This window comes from Aphis gossypii, chromosome X, assembly GCF_020184175.1.
Source record: "Aphis gossypii isolate Hap1 chromosome X, ASM2018417v2, whole genome shotgun sequence".
Taxonomy (NCBI): Eukaryota; Metazoa; Arthropoda; class Insecta; order Hemiptera; family Aphididae; genus Aphis; species Aphis gossypii.
In genome coordinates this window covers 38,865,078-38,880,552 of record NC_065533.1, presented here as the reverse complement: position 1 = coordinate 38,880,552, position 15,475 = coordinate 38,865,078, and the positions used below count along the sequence as shown (strand labels likewise).

The 15,475-nt window shown below is 25.4% G+C and overlaps 1 protein-coding gene across 2 annotated transcripts in view; it reads right to left on the bottom strand.

Moving 5' to 3' along the window:
* Nucleotides 1-15,475, bottom strand: part of LOC114129449 (homeobox protein Hox-B4) — a 36,307-nt gene that overhangs the window by 19,978 nt on the left and 854 nt on the right. Inside the window, exon 2 of one of the 2 annotated variants that reach the window (XM_050207607.1) lies at nt 7,190-7,834. In XM_050207607.1, coding sequence (XP_050063564.1) covers nt 7,190-7,808 — 619 coding nt within the window. In that variant the 5' untranslated portion in view covers nt 7,809-7,834. Of the gene's footprint in view, nt 1-7,189; nt 8,213-15,475 lie in introns of those variants that run through there. The other variant, XM_027994182.2, reaches the window with a different exon arrangement.

Genomic DNA, 15,475 nt, shown 5'->3' with positions numbered 1-15,475 from the left:
AAACTTTGAACTTTGCTTCCATTTTTTGTAAAATATATCTGTGTAAGTTATATCATTAAAAAATATACTCATTAATCAATATAGTCATTGTAAATCTACTATTACTTATTACATATTCGTTATTAATTACAAGTAAATAACTTTGAATAATTTGTCATACATTTTGTTTGTTTTAAAATTAAAATTAAATTGAAATCATAAATTAATTGTATATACGGGTATCTATTGAAATGCATGGTATAAGGTATAATATTTTTATAGTTTTATAAAAAATATTCTATTTTTAAATTTTCATAATAAAAATGATTAAAGAATATAAGCTTATGTACCTAATTTAATTACCATTATTTATGATAATTTCAGACGTTATTTCAATGAATGGCTTGATATACCTCTCGGTGTTATATTCCGGAATGCGAAGGGACAAATGGTCAAAGGGAGGAAAATATAATTATTACCATAGCAACCCTGCAGTTCTCGTACAGTCATGGCGGCGGAACCAGACGACAAAACCAATAATATTACTTTAAAACAAACACCAAATTTGCTTTTGGATTGTTAGTATCAGATTATTAGTTTTGATAACTAACTAGATTCCATTTTCAAACTCGGTATTATGAACAATTTGGAAGGTTTACGTAAATAATTAAATAAAGGCAATTCGTAATTTGAAATATAGAGTGATAGTAACAAATTAACAAATAATTTGAATGTAGGAATAATAATAAACTGTATTCTTGTTGATATCGTTCTTAATTTATATTGTAATAATCGATAATTAATTTTTTTTTTTTTAGAAATATGCTAGTGTAACTTGTTCCATAATGTATACAGTATTAAATAATGTTTAAGTTAATTTACTTTGTCGGCCAATAGTATCTGTATTTTCCAGGCAAAGTAATTATTCACTTATTCACTTTTCAGATATATTGTTTTATATATTTAATAGTGAACTTTTGACAATCCATAATTCATAACAAACTGTAATTCAGAACATTATAAAATAGGCAATAAAAAAATAAAAATAACGAAAGTTAATAATAAGGTATTTGATATAATTAACATAGCTCATTTGAGCATCACAAGGCAAGTATTGCAGTTTTAATCTACGTTTATTAAATTAATGTATAGACATTCCTCAAAGTTGAGCTTTAAAATTGTAAAAATCACAAATATCCTTAAATATGTTAACATATTTTATTCACGGAAATAATGAAAATAGTGTTAATAAAATATAAAAATATCGGCAAAATTAATAGTACTTCAATTGAAATAGTGTTAATATAATTAACGCTATTATCTACTACCTAAATTATGATCACTTCATAGAATACATTTAAGTATTTCAAGTTTTATTAGGAATATTAGTAATTAGAATCATCCATACATCAACTAAACTCGACTTTCGTTATTTTCAAATTATTTTTAAAAACAACTAGGTATCTATTACATTTAAAAAGAAAGTATGAATAACGATTTATACGCTAAGAAGACACGCAATTTTAAGTTCTGAAAATAAACAAATTTTTCGAATTTTATTAAACCAATTTGGCACGAGCTGTCGAGGTTGTTACTTTTGATTTGAATGTTCATTATTTGAAAACGATTCAAAGCCGTTTATTTTATCTAAAAATGATTGTAAAACATTTTATTAATACAACATAGTCGATGTGCTTTTTTATCTAGACTCCCTCAAAACTATAAACCGAAAAATTCAAATAAAATACATATATTAAGTGATACAATTTGTAGTTTTGTCTTTAATTTATAGAAATATTTATAATAGACTGAAGTTGGTGAGTTTTTTTTTAATATAAAAAAAGTATAAACTGAGAAGAATAAAAACATAACTACTCAAATTAATAAAAATCAAATAAGTCTTATTTAATTAATTTTTTTTCTTCTCTTGTAAAATTTACTATTTTGGATATACAGTCTTTGCAGCTCAGGCTGAAAATAGCATCGCTCGGCTAAGTATTAAAATCTAATATGTTCAATATCATTTTGTATAATACAGTTTTGAATATAGATGGTACCTACCTTCTTAATAACTAGTATAATACATTAATAGCAATAATTATTATTATATTTAATACTACTATGTACCTAATAAACTAATAACTAGGATTTCAAACTGTGAATTTGTATATTATTGTAATGAATATTGAATAAAATGTAATTCGTATAAATATTTATTTACTGTTAAGCATAAATTTCTTAACATTATATTTGAATCAGTTACTAATGAATTAAACTTATTTTGCAATTTTTAATTTTTGTAATATTTAATTTATTAGGTATTTTTAAGAAATTTTTTTCATTTTTTATTATGTTTTTCGATATTTTTAATAATTTTACCGATCGAAACTTTTTACACATATTTTTTAAAATTATTTTCCCCAAATAAATAGCTCACATATTATACACATACATCGTATTAAATTAACAATATCTTTAATCTAAAATATTTTACATTTAATAAAGTATTAGATTTCTTAAATCATGATTTTTGTATAAGTACTTGCAGTGCATTTTTTATAGTGATTTTTTGAGATTTCATTGTATTTATAAGGCAGTTTAATGCATTCCCGAGATTTATAGTACATTTTATTCTACATATTGTCAAGATTAAAATGCATTTTTTAACTATTAAAATGCATTAAATTCAATTTTCGTGTAATAATGTTTATCTTTATCATCTTCACCCAGTTTTATTGATCGTCCAAATTAGTACCATGACCAGTTACCAGTAAGTACAAAGTATACTAAACAAGTATATTAATCATCATACATTCATACCCATACAATTTATCAGACATTGAACTTTTAATACTTAAAAAAGTCGTGGTTAAATCAACAAAAAGTTAATGAGAGACATAAAAATAAACTATAGGTAAACTTTCATTTCCTAACACTTACATTATATAATAAGAAATTAAAAAAAAATAAGATAAATAGGTTCTCTAAAATATTATTGAAAACCCCGTACTCAAATATTAACTAGATTTAGTAAATTTAAAACAATACTAAAGCAAGTGGTATTGTAAGAATAATAGTAAGTATATACGCTTTTTAAAATGTTTTTTTACATTTAACATTAAGTATGTTTGATTTATTTGTCTTGGAAGATTTTCAAAAATTGTGTAGACAATAAGTGAAATATAACAAGTTAAAAATCAAAAATCCCTCTTATTGGTACCTAATATTTTTAGACTGTTGTTTAAAATAAATGGACGATTATCAATTTCAATTAAATTTTTTATCACCATGAAAAATATAATATCTGTTTTGAAATATTTGGGTACGTTTTTAAAGTTCATTAACAAAGACACTTACATTAAAGCGAAATATAATACAAATAATACAATATATAAAATAAATAAATAAACGCAAAACACATCAAAACTTATTCTATGTTTTGTTATCACTCCATAACTCAAATATTATGTTGTATTTGTATATTTTGCATATTTGTACACTCTTTTGTTTATTGTTAAATGGTATGTAATAAACTGATAAAATAAATAAATATTTGTGGTATTAAATAGACTATATGAAGTCAACATGACGTGCGACATAGCGTTTGAAGAAAAGTTTTTCGATTGCAGACGTTATGTTGAAATCAATACTTACTAAAAATGAGCTGTACGAATTACAAGCCAAGTAAACTTTCAATAAAATTAGACAGAATAAAACCACAGTGGCTACAGACAAATTTATTTACCTAATTACACATTGCCTATCTAAATAATCAAAGTATCAAAGCGTCCGTAGAATATATAGAGGACAGAAATGTATTCAAAACTTAAAATGTGTTTTCGGCTGAAAGCAAAAATATTAAGTAACAGTCAGAGTTTCAGTACTCAGTTCTATATTTCACAGGTTTGTCTGTTTAATTGTGAACTTTAATAAATATAACCTACTTAATTCAATCTGAAATCGAGTAAAGACGGACCCGTTGTTTGTCGGCTCGGTTGATCGCTATTTCTTCAATAATTACAATAGGTACCTATAGACTATGACTAGAAAATCGGTGGAATCCAAACAATCGCCATTTCACAAAATATCACTATCGGGTTCGTATTTTGTCGTGTCATTTACACTGAAAAGAACTTCATGAAAAAAACCAAGGAATGCGTTTGTTTACACGTTCGCTTGACGTTGACTGAAATAATACATAAATAAATAAAAGCGGAGCACGAATAAGATGTTTGAACAAGGGATTTGAAGGAATCATTCCTTAGGAATGAAATAGCTGAAGCATATACAGAGCTATATATATTCATATATATATATATATATATATTATAGCTTGTATATTCAGAGTTCACACACTCCCGAATTGATACCGATTCGTTTCAGTTAATGTCGATTCCAAGTCGATTGCTTAAACGTTTAGCGGGTATATACCTATAATGCATGCTTAGACACAATTATTATTTTTGTTATTTTTCGATTAGTGTGTACACAAACACGTATATTATGTGTAAGCTCAATAAAATATTCATTTTCAAGTTCAGGTAGAAATCTATGGCCATTAGACTACCTGTTTTAACTCGTCGTAAGTTCACATTTTTTTGTGTTTGACGTTTAAAGAAACCAATTAAAGTTATAGTTCATCCCAAAAACATTTAGTTATATTTGTTGTTGTATATTATATATAAATTATACATACATATGTGCCTTTCCATAAGTTTATAAGTATCGTTGAATTCGTATTTGTGATTTGAAAAAGAAAATTGTTTTCAGTAAAATATCATAGTATGATGAGCAAACCACAGTGAAACTGATAGAATACTATTCAATATGGATGGATGGTGAATCTACCGATTTAATGTATAAGTTGGTTGTGTTGGTGTTACAGATAAACTCACACACTAGAATTCATATTTTATTTTAATCTACTGTTGTGTTCAATTTTTGGTTTATTACCAATGGATAATTCGTTTATAATTATCGTCCATTGAAAGCTGAACTTAAATATAATAATAATTTATAAAAATAGCATATACAAGTATATACAATGTGTGCTTAGAATTTTCCGATTTAATTAAATATTAAACGAATAGAAAAAAACAGGATTATGTACAGATAATGCATTAGCCTAAGAATAAATTTTAGAATTATGGGTACGATTTAAATAAAACTTAGGTATTAACTCTATGGAAAATCTAAATTATTATCCGTTTAAAGCGATTCACATAATAGTTATACCCTTAGATCATATACTATATTATACTATAACATACTATTATTATACTATATTATATTATTATACTGTATAATATGATCTAAGCTTATATCTGATCAATTTATATGTATTTGTAATTCAGATTTGTATATGAATAATTTATCAGTATAGGTTAGTCTGAGCTTTAATATTTTCGTTGAAAGTTTAATCTGTCATATTTTATAATATATCAATAATAGGTAATAAAATGATTTGAGTTTGAAATACTTGTTTTGAAATTATTTGATATTGCAAACAAATAAATAAAGTAAATAATTTTCCTATTCCTACGACAAAATTAGTTTAATTTAACTCATTTAATTTTGTTTGTTTATACACTAAGAAAATTTTGTTCAATTTTATGATTAAGTATTTTCAATTTATGAGTTTATGACAAGTGAATCAAATTAAGATTCAAAAACGATTAACTACCTTATATGTATTATCAATGAATTTTATTTGATAATAATTATTATAGTTAGGACACAAGATAATTGTATTGATGGTTAATAAAGTAAACTATTATTGAGTAAAGCATAATAACGGGTTGAGTCATTTGGTCAATATTTTAATGATCGATAAAATATGGTCGAAATATCATGTAGTCGAATCGTTTAATAGACAAAAAACAAATGGTTGAATATTTTATTTATATGGTCAAAATATAATAATGTTTTTTGGCCGAATAGGTTTTTTGGTCGATGTGAAGATGTAATCATTAGATTTCAGATTACTTTATCTAATATATTTTGTTTTCAAGTACAATTCTACAATACACACTTAAAAGAAATGCATAAAACAATCTTAGTCGATCCCGGTTATGATTTATTAGAGTACTTAAGAGAAATAGCTCGACATTTTAAATTTTAATTATTTATACTAATTATTTTTATATTTTATTAAACTTTTTTTTTACTCAATATTAACTTAATCAAATTGTTTTGAAACAACATTCTTACTCATATGATTTTTTGAGATATTTACCTCAATACATATATTTTTCGATCGTACCTAATATATTTCGATCACTTGAATTTTCGATATTATATTTTTCTACAAAAAATGTGTTCAAATACATGACATTTCGATCACTAAACTTTCAAACACTAAATTTTCGACCAAAACATCCCCATACGCAAAATGATAAGTTAATATATATTCGGGACCATTATATTTTCTAAATAATTAATTTTTCTTTCTAAATAAGTACCTATATTATTAGAAGGTAATTCGATATTTGAAAATTCAAATTTTACATTATAATTTTTTTAACCGGAAGCTTTATCGTAACACATTATAATAAATATTATAGGCAATAGTAAAAATATAATTTAGAGATATTTTGTGATAATATGGCAAACCTAAACTAAATTATTTTTTATTTGAGATAGAAAAAATAACTATATTAAAATAACTATAATATCTAATTGATTCATTTGGTCTTATTATATTGGTTAATTATTATACATTTCGCTTACGGCAGTTGGAAAAAGTAGTATTATTTTGATTTTGTTATGCTAAATACATCCCAAATAATTATGTCTCATATTTAAAAAAATAAATTATTGTAATACATTTAAACTATTGAATGAAACCTTTATAAATTAATATAAATTTAATTACAAAAAAATATATATTAAATAATTAAGATAAGATGCTAAAAACCAATAATGCTATTATAAAAATATCGTCTTAAATATAAATAAATATGGATTTAAATATAAGTAATAAATTCTCTATTTTTTTTTTAAAAGATCTATATACCTATAGGAATTTAAAATATTATATTATTATTTATTAAGCTATTTTAATCTTTATTCCGGGAAAGTAATAATACTACTTAATAGTTTGAGTGTATAATTTTAGTTTTTGTTGAAATTGTTTGAATAACGTTATTATTATATTATAATATTACATTGTTTGTTACAGTGAAAAAAATAACTTAAAAATATATTTTACCTGTTAAATCGTGTAATCTAGGTCCAGCGTAAAACATTCCCGCTCTAGCAAACCACTCAAGTTGCATCTGTTGTAATTGGCCAGCAGAAACATTGGAACGATTGGGATTTGTAGTTGTTGCCGAAACTGTTGCGATTGTTGAGCTCGGCGAATTATTGATGTTCGTATCTATACGAGGTAATGGCTGGAATGCTGAAGATCCGTGAATAAATCCAAAACCACCATTCCGTCTATGATCGCGGGACAAAACGTCGGCAGCCGAGGAAGTGATCGGAAAGTCGGATTTCAAGTAGTTGGAATTGTAAGTTAATGATCGCATTGTTGTAGTCGAAATCGCATCGTTCTCGTCGCTGTGTTTACCTTCATAGCCGAATTGTTGTTCCGGTCCTGGAGATATCGAAGCACTACGGCTCGAACAAGGAGTAGACGAACAGTCTGATGACGCGGTCAATGATGTCTTACGCGAAACTTCGCGGTGGCCTAGCAACGCTTCTATACAAAATGAAGTTTTCTTCGACTTTGACGGAGAGTCGCTTGTAGGTTTTTGTTTCAAATCTAATGGGCTCGCCGAGTACCGTACTCTGGGGCACGAGTCTTCTTCAACATCGGACCGTGACATAATTTAATGTTTCACGTTTACAGTAACTACGACAGAGGTAATTAATATGATTAATTAATTTGATTGATTATTTTAGCTGGCGAAACAACACTGTGCTGCAATATCAATTGATGTGTTTCTACAGTGCACATGTGGTCGACTGTTACGAGATGGAGTTTATCATACAGAGAACGATTGTAAAAACCATTCGGCTACTTAACAGGGGGACGAGGGTTGGCGATACGGCTACCAGTACATAGGGTGAGAAAAGGGAAGCGAACGGAACGACCTTATTGGTTGCCGTTTTGTATAGAGGGCCACGCCTCTATCTCTTATTCTTTAGTAGTTGGCATATATGTGGGGTTACGGGCTTTTAACAACTTGTTAGTATCTTTACCAAACGCATTGGTCGTATTATTTGGCTTATTCATTTCTGTTCACGAGAACGATGTGATTTTATATCGTATTATTTATATGGGTTCTTATTTTATTATTATTTTTATTTTTTGTCGCGCTTATAAATCTAACAAACATTATTCGAGTAGCCAAAAATATGAGTAACCAAATTACGAACCATACTGTTCTCGTGCTTACGATTTTTTTGTACAAGCTTTAAGAAATAATTATCACACAATTTACAGATTAAGTACGACTATATAATACTGAGTTGGCTTGTAATAAATTACTGGTGTGTGATATACCGTGATTGCTCCTCTATTACAATTAAAATAGACATTTATTTTATCTTTTTAATTTACACATTTTTTTATAATTTCCTATTCCTTTTGCCACTTTATTCTGCATTTTAATTTGAGTGCGCAATTATGCATTGTATTACTGATTTAAACTACTGTTATTACGTGTACCTACGTAATATTATAAATAAACTTTTATTGATCCGAGTAAATGCGGCTTTACAGTCAACATAAAACCTAAAAGGATTATTTTTATCTTTATATTTTAAATTCTTGTTCCGTGGTATTTTAATAAATATACATAAAAATAAAATAAATACAATTTTATAACTATTATAGGTACCTTATAATTGGTAATTATACTGTACTTATATAGCAGCAAATAGGTACTGTTAAATACTACCTACTGGCAATATATACGTAACGTATATAGGCATTAATATTAAATCCTATTTGTTATATGTTAGTTTGCAGTTACTTTATTTTATTTCATTATACCTAATAGTCGGCTGAAGTATATATATATATGTTTAAAAAGACGACGTTGTTCTGCTATTGGATACCTACCCATTTTGAGGCTTACGTTCTATTTTTTTACTTTACGAAACTATATGTTGAGTAAACAAGTGTATTTGTGCCTTGTTGGCGAACATCAAGCTCTAATATACCCTGCAGGGACTACGGGTAATAAGCGGCGGATCTGATCTAATCAGAGTCCGCACGGTCTGCCGAAAAACAAACATAGTTCTCGTAATTCCAGTCACGTACGAATGGGAAGGCTGGCGTGCGAGTATTAAGCTATTTATCGTTTTCCACGACGACTTATAGTTAAGTTTTGCGTCGTTTGCGCATGATAATGTATACGAATTCTCCATTGTGATCGTTCGAATGAAATATTACAACTGTTTGAACTGAATAAGTTGTTCAATTCGAGACTAATATAAACGGCTGTTTTTGAAATCGACAATAATTTTCTTTTGGAATTCAATTTCAACGCTTTCGCTTAACGGCGTGTAATTGAATTGTTTCGTTATGATTAGTGTTCATATTTAGATACACGTATTGATGCTTATATTGATTACTGCGGTATGCCTATATAATGATAAAATTGTAGTTTGATTATAAATTTCTCAAAATGAACCATAAAACTCGTAAATTTACCGTAAAGTTAACCCGTTATTTTCTTAATGTCCAAAAACTAATAATTTTAAATTATTAAGTATATGTGTGTTTGTGTATTTATATGCTTTGTGTGCTGAGCTTCAATACCTATTTGATGGTATTCGTTATGGTATTGTGATTGTTTTTATTTATTAAGATTTCAACGTGTAGAATATAGCATAATACATAGGAACGGCTGAGAACAGACTACCACCATATTCCTCATAATTTTAAATGAGGAATATTGACACTGATACTTTTTGTTCATACTTATATTCTTAGTTAAATGTAAGTTTTGTAAATTTATTTTTACATTCTACATCAATTAGATACCTACCAATATTAAATTCAACAATTTTAAAACGTATATAATATAACGTTAGAAGGTATAATTGTTTAAAAGTATTAAACTATCAAATATAGGTACCTAGTTAATGTATATTACTTTACGAATAATTGAACACATTATTTATTAAAATAAAGTCTTAAAAATTAAATTGTTTATTTTTTCTGAAAATGATGTACAGACCCATCATTATTTTTTTAAATTAATAATTTTACGTGAATTCTATGCTAAAAGTATTAATTTTTATTAATATTCTGTACCAGAATAATATAATATTTATCTTGGTTTTAAGTGCCAAGTCTATATTATTTAAGATAGGTATTTACTTAAAACTATAAATTCCATTAAATTGAATAAATTATAGTTAACTATTGCAGAATAGAATATGTTGGTATGTATCGTATCGTTCTTATTTTAAATACTAATAATACATATTTACATCAAATATTTCTTAAACTAAATATTAAATTAAACGTAATAGGTACATAATATGTAGATTGTAGGTACACGTGATTGACTTTATAATCCGTGCCATGTATAAAACTGACATATTTTATGAGAAATTCTTCAATTCCATTAAATCCATTGATTTACATATTTAAACATTTAATTATAACGTATAAAACATTGTTTTATGCTATTATATGACAAAGAATAATGTTAAGCATTAAAAAAAAAATTATTTAAGTATTAGTAGTGAACTTATCCAATTGAAATAAATAAATGTTAGCATTTTATTTAGGTTAGTGTAGCTGCTCAGATACTGAAAACAACGTTAGTATTAATTTAAATTGTAAGAACTGAGCTTTAGTCTCAACTTAACTGTAGGCCATAAGCAATCACATGCATCTAATGATACTTTAGATACGATACTAATGATATAATAATAAAAATAATAATGTAAAATCAATATTGTTTCATCGTTTTTATCGATAGATATCTATATAGAAACGAAAATTGTACGTACAATTTAATTAACCACTATTTTAGATTTGTTTTTAGCACAGTACATTTATTTGAAATTCAAAAACTATAATTAATATGGCATTTCAAGACCTGCATTTTAATGAATTTGTTTCATCTGCAACTATCAGAAAATAACTTAGGTAATGACTTAAAATAGTCTCATAAATAATTGTTTTCATTATTATATAATTATAGGCATAATTCATATGTAACATTCTATTGATGGTTTATTCTTAGAAACTGTTAGCATTTTAATAATTATTTTTTGATAGTTCAATAAACAGTTGGAGATACAAGAATATTAATCCAATATTGTATTTTATATGTTTGTGCATATTTTAGTTTTTACTTATTAATTATTCTGCAAAAGAAAAAAACCCGTTCATAAAAAATGTAATTTAAACATTAAAAATATGACAATTTATAATTATTAGTTATTACCTAGATACATAGTAAATATTGTGTGCTTTTCACGCGGTTTAAGATTTGTAGTTTTTGCATTCCTCATCGTCGGTAACAATATCGATGGAATAATTTCTTAAATTTTTTATTTTTATTAAAGGATTAGATTTTCATATGACATTGGTATGAAAGCGATATAGTTTTCAAAAATAAGAAAAATAACTGTGCAAATAAATATAAATTAAAAACTTTAATAATTCAACAATATTTGCTTTAGAACGTAAGTATTTTGTGTGAAATATTTGCTCATTTTTTGGTATAATATCCAAGTGTATTATAGAGCATATAAGTCCCAAAGCCTAATTAATAATATGATATAACTTTATTTAAGTTAGTAAAAATATTAAGTATGATTTACTATAGTAATATGAATTTATGATATGTATGTGTAATAGTATTTAACAACCTATCTCAATATTGTTTTAGAAGTAGTAAAAATATATGTACAATATACATTATTATAATATTTTATACCGTAATATATATTATTATATAAAATAAAGCAAAATGTTGTTAATTTATTAAAGCAGAATAATAATAATAATAATGCTTATTCACATAACCACATGTGTATAAAAATAATATAATATCATATTTAAAATCTAGTTCTAAGTGTTGTATATAAATTGCACGTTATTTATTTTTATTAGTATTCGTCAGGTATCTGATCCCTTTAAGTAAAAACTTGTAGTAGGATTAAAGAAAAAATAAGCAAATTTTTCATTTGTGTGTATTTATAATATTGTAGGTACCTAGCCTAACCTAACCTAACCTATACAACTGTTGTATAATATATATAATGTATATACATTTAATAATGGATATACTTGTAGTGCCTATTAAGAGAATTTCAGACAAACACTATAATTCGTTTAATTTTTATGAAAATATTAATAAATTACGTTCCATTTCTATACAATTATGCACTCGAAACAACCCTTACTAATACAATATTATGCATTAATGTAATAAAACCATAACTATTGTCTATTTTATGATCTTTGAGGATCCAATAAGAAATGTTAGCTTTATAACAGGTTATTTATAAATGAAAAGGCGTGATACTATAATTTTCGCTTGATGTATATAAAACAATTCAATATAAAAACGATTCGTGATCGACAGAAAAAAGAAGTCTCATTACGAAGCCGCCATTTTGAAATGATGATACGTAACTTGGCACTGAGCTCAAGAAACAAAATAAAATCTAACGAAGCGTTACATAATTTGATTTTAACCTACGCCTCCCTTGCTTTGTGTAACCAGAGGGAAAAACAATTTTCCCACCACACTATATATACGTAAAAGCTTACTACTCATATTTTTATTTACGCTACAGTTATTTTCAGTAGCGTGGTCGCATAGATATCCAGAATTTTTTTATGTGTGCGTCTAAATATTTCTATTCACCTTCTAAAAAATAGGATCACTGACATTCATACATTTAAACATATTTTATTTTATTTCGAGTTGATTGTATAGTCGTTAACCCGAGATGGCAGGGTGGCTAGGAAGCTGAATATTTGTGGTTTTATCTAAAATATGTTTTGTATATATGACTAATGACTATATATAGTTATTAGATAGCAAATAGAAAAACAATAATCATGATAACTTATATTTGTACATTGTACTATTTAAAAAGATAAAAAATGTATACAACTCAATTATGTGTTTTTTGTGCATGTTTGAGGGTGGTTTTACATAAAAATTGAATCTAATTTGTGCTTTGGATGGGCCATAATTAAAAATGTCCATTATTTTTTTTTTCAATTAGAAAAAAACAAAAAATAAAATGAAGAAAAACAGGATTTTTTTATGCAAATTCAATATTTGACAAAATCAATTTTGGTTTTTTAGTGTAACACGAGAACGAACAACCGTATAGATAATTGAAATTTTCAAAATATTTCAACTATTTCATAGCTATTTAATATTTAAAAGCATCTGAAGTTTTCGATTTATTTTAATTTTTTTTTTATGAATGTTGATTAACAAGTATCCTCATCTAAGTAGAAATTATTGTTTAAAATGTTGACAAAATTCGTAAAAATAATATAAGTACCTACTTAAAATTTGTAAGCTTTATACAAGGTGATATTGAAAATAGCCTTCTACCAGAAAGTAATATTTTTGATAATATTTTAAAATTTTGTTTATTGACATAAGAATTTTTTGTTTTGTTTTTTTTTTTTAGATACTCAAAATTAAAACTATTAATAAAAATTTTTTCACTGCTCAAATTTCTTGAAATTTAATATGACATTGCAAATTAATTTCTCTTATATCTGTACAAAAATATTAAAAATGCATTTTTCAAATTTCACAATTTTTATTTATGTATTTGAAGTTAAAATATCGATGAAATTACTTATTTAAACAAAAAATAATGTTAATTATTTTGCTATAATTTAAAAACATTTTTCATCGTCTATAGAAACTTAAAACTTTTACATGTAGGTAATACATTATTATGAATTTTAAATTTTACTATGTGCAATGAACATTTTTAATTTATTTTAAAATATTATATCTATCTTGAACCTACCACAATTTTTAAAGTAAAATAAATTACTTAATAAAAAAAAAATCAATAAAAATACTTAAGGCTGAACGATCGTCACCGCATAGGATAGTTTTTCGTATATGATGTATCACTGAATTTAACATACAAATTACAGGAACACCCCCACCCCCTCATCGCCCCAATAATATACAGCAAAGAGGTACCTACCGCAACTTTCGTATTTTTTATTATTTTTATTTAACATATTAATTTGAATTTGAATTTTATCAAATATTTTATAGTTGTTAGAAATAATATAATTTTAAAAATATTATGGATCTTTTGTGCTATTTATTAGCTTTTGAAATTCACAATTTTTTTTATATAATATGATACCTAGGTATATGATAGCAAAAATCTTATGTTACATTTTAACAATTTCAGGTCAAGCCGCCAAGCATTGCTTTTATTTATCAAGATAAAATAATCTCATCACATCGTTTAGAATCAAAAAAAAAAAAAAATCGAAAACTTCAAATGACTAAAAATATTTTAAAATTAATCTAAATATTTTGAAAAACTCATTGTGCGTAGAAAATGGTATTAAAGTATCGGTATAGATTATTTCAAGAAGTTAATACATATTTTAGATTTTGACCTTATTGATTTTACATTAATGTGTAATGTGTATATTTTTTTTTGTGTCTGTGTACAGCTTAACAAGTCAAAATAATGCTTCAATTTCAAACATCAGGGGTAGTTTTCGACGACAAAGTGAATATCCTTCGTGCATTATACAGGTTAAAAGTATGAATTTTCCAACAGTTTACAAAAAAATCGGGAAAAAACAAAAAAAAAAAGAAATTTGTACACAAAAACAATTTTCAAAAAATATTATATTATTGTAAACTCAAATACTAATCACTGTAAATACTTGAAATTTTCACAAAATGTTTATATTATTTTTGTCTATACATGGTTAGGTGCATTTTCAAAATATTCTGGCTTTTTTGATCTATTTATAAACAACTACAGCTTTCGATTTTTTTTAAGTATTTTTTTTTGATTTCTTATAAGTTGTTCTTATTGCAATTAAATAAAATCAAAAATCATTGGTCACAATTTTTTATATAAGTTAAAATTTTTACAAAATATGTCAAAATTGCGAAAATTTACGAGTAATTTTGTAGCTGAAAATTCAAAAAAATTTTTATTTATAACTAAGGTTAAAAAATTCAACACTAAGTTTCCCATAAGTTTTCCTTAAAATAGCCGTAGAGAAAACTGGAAGCATCATTATAAAAAAAAAAATGTTATGAGTGTCTGAATTCAAAATTTTTACGAAATCGTATAACGATAACGATTTATCCTCAAACGATTTTCAATATTTGTTATTATTCAAAAAGTATGAGTCGTAGATACTTAAAATTTCACCAGTTATTTAGATTGGCATTTTTCTTACGTAAATTATTTTTCAAAATACTTCGCTTATTTTAATGCGATTTATAGCCATGTCGAATAATATCTTTGATTTATAAGAAATTAATTAACA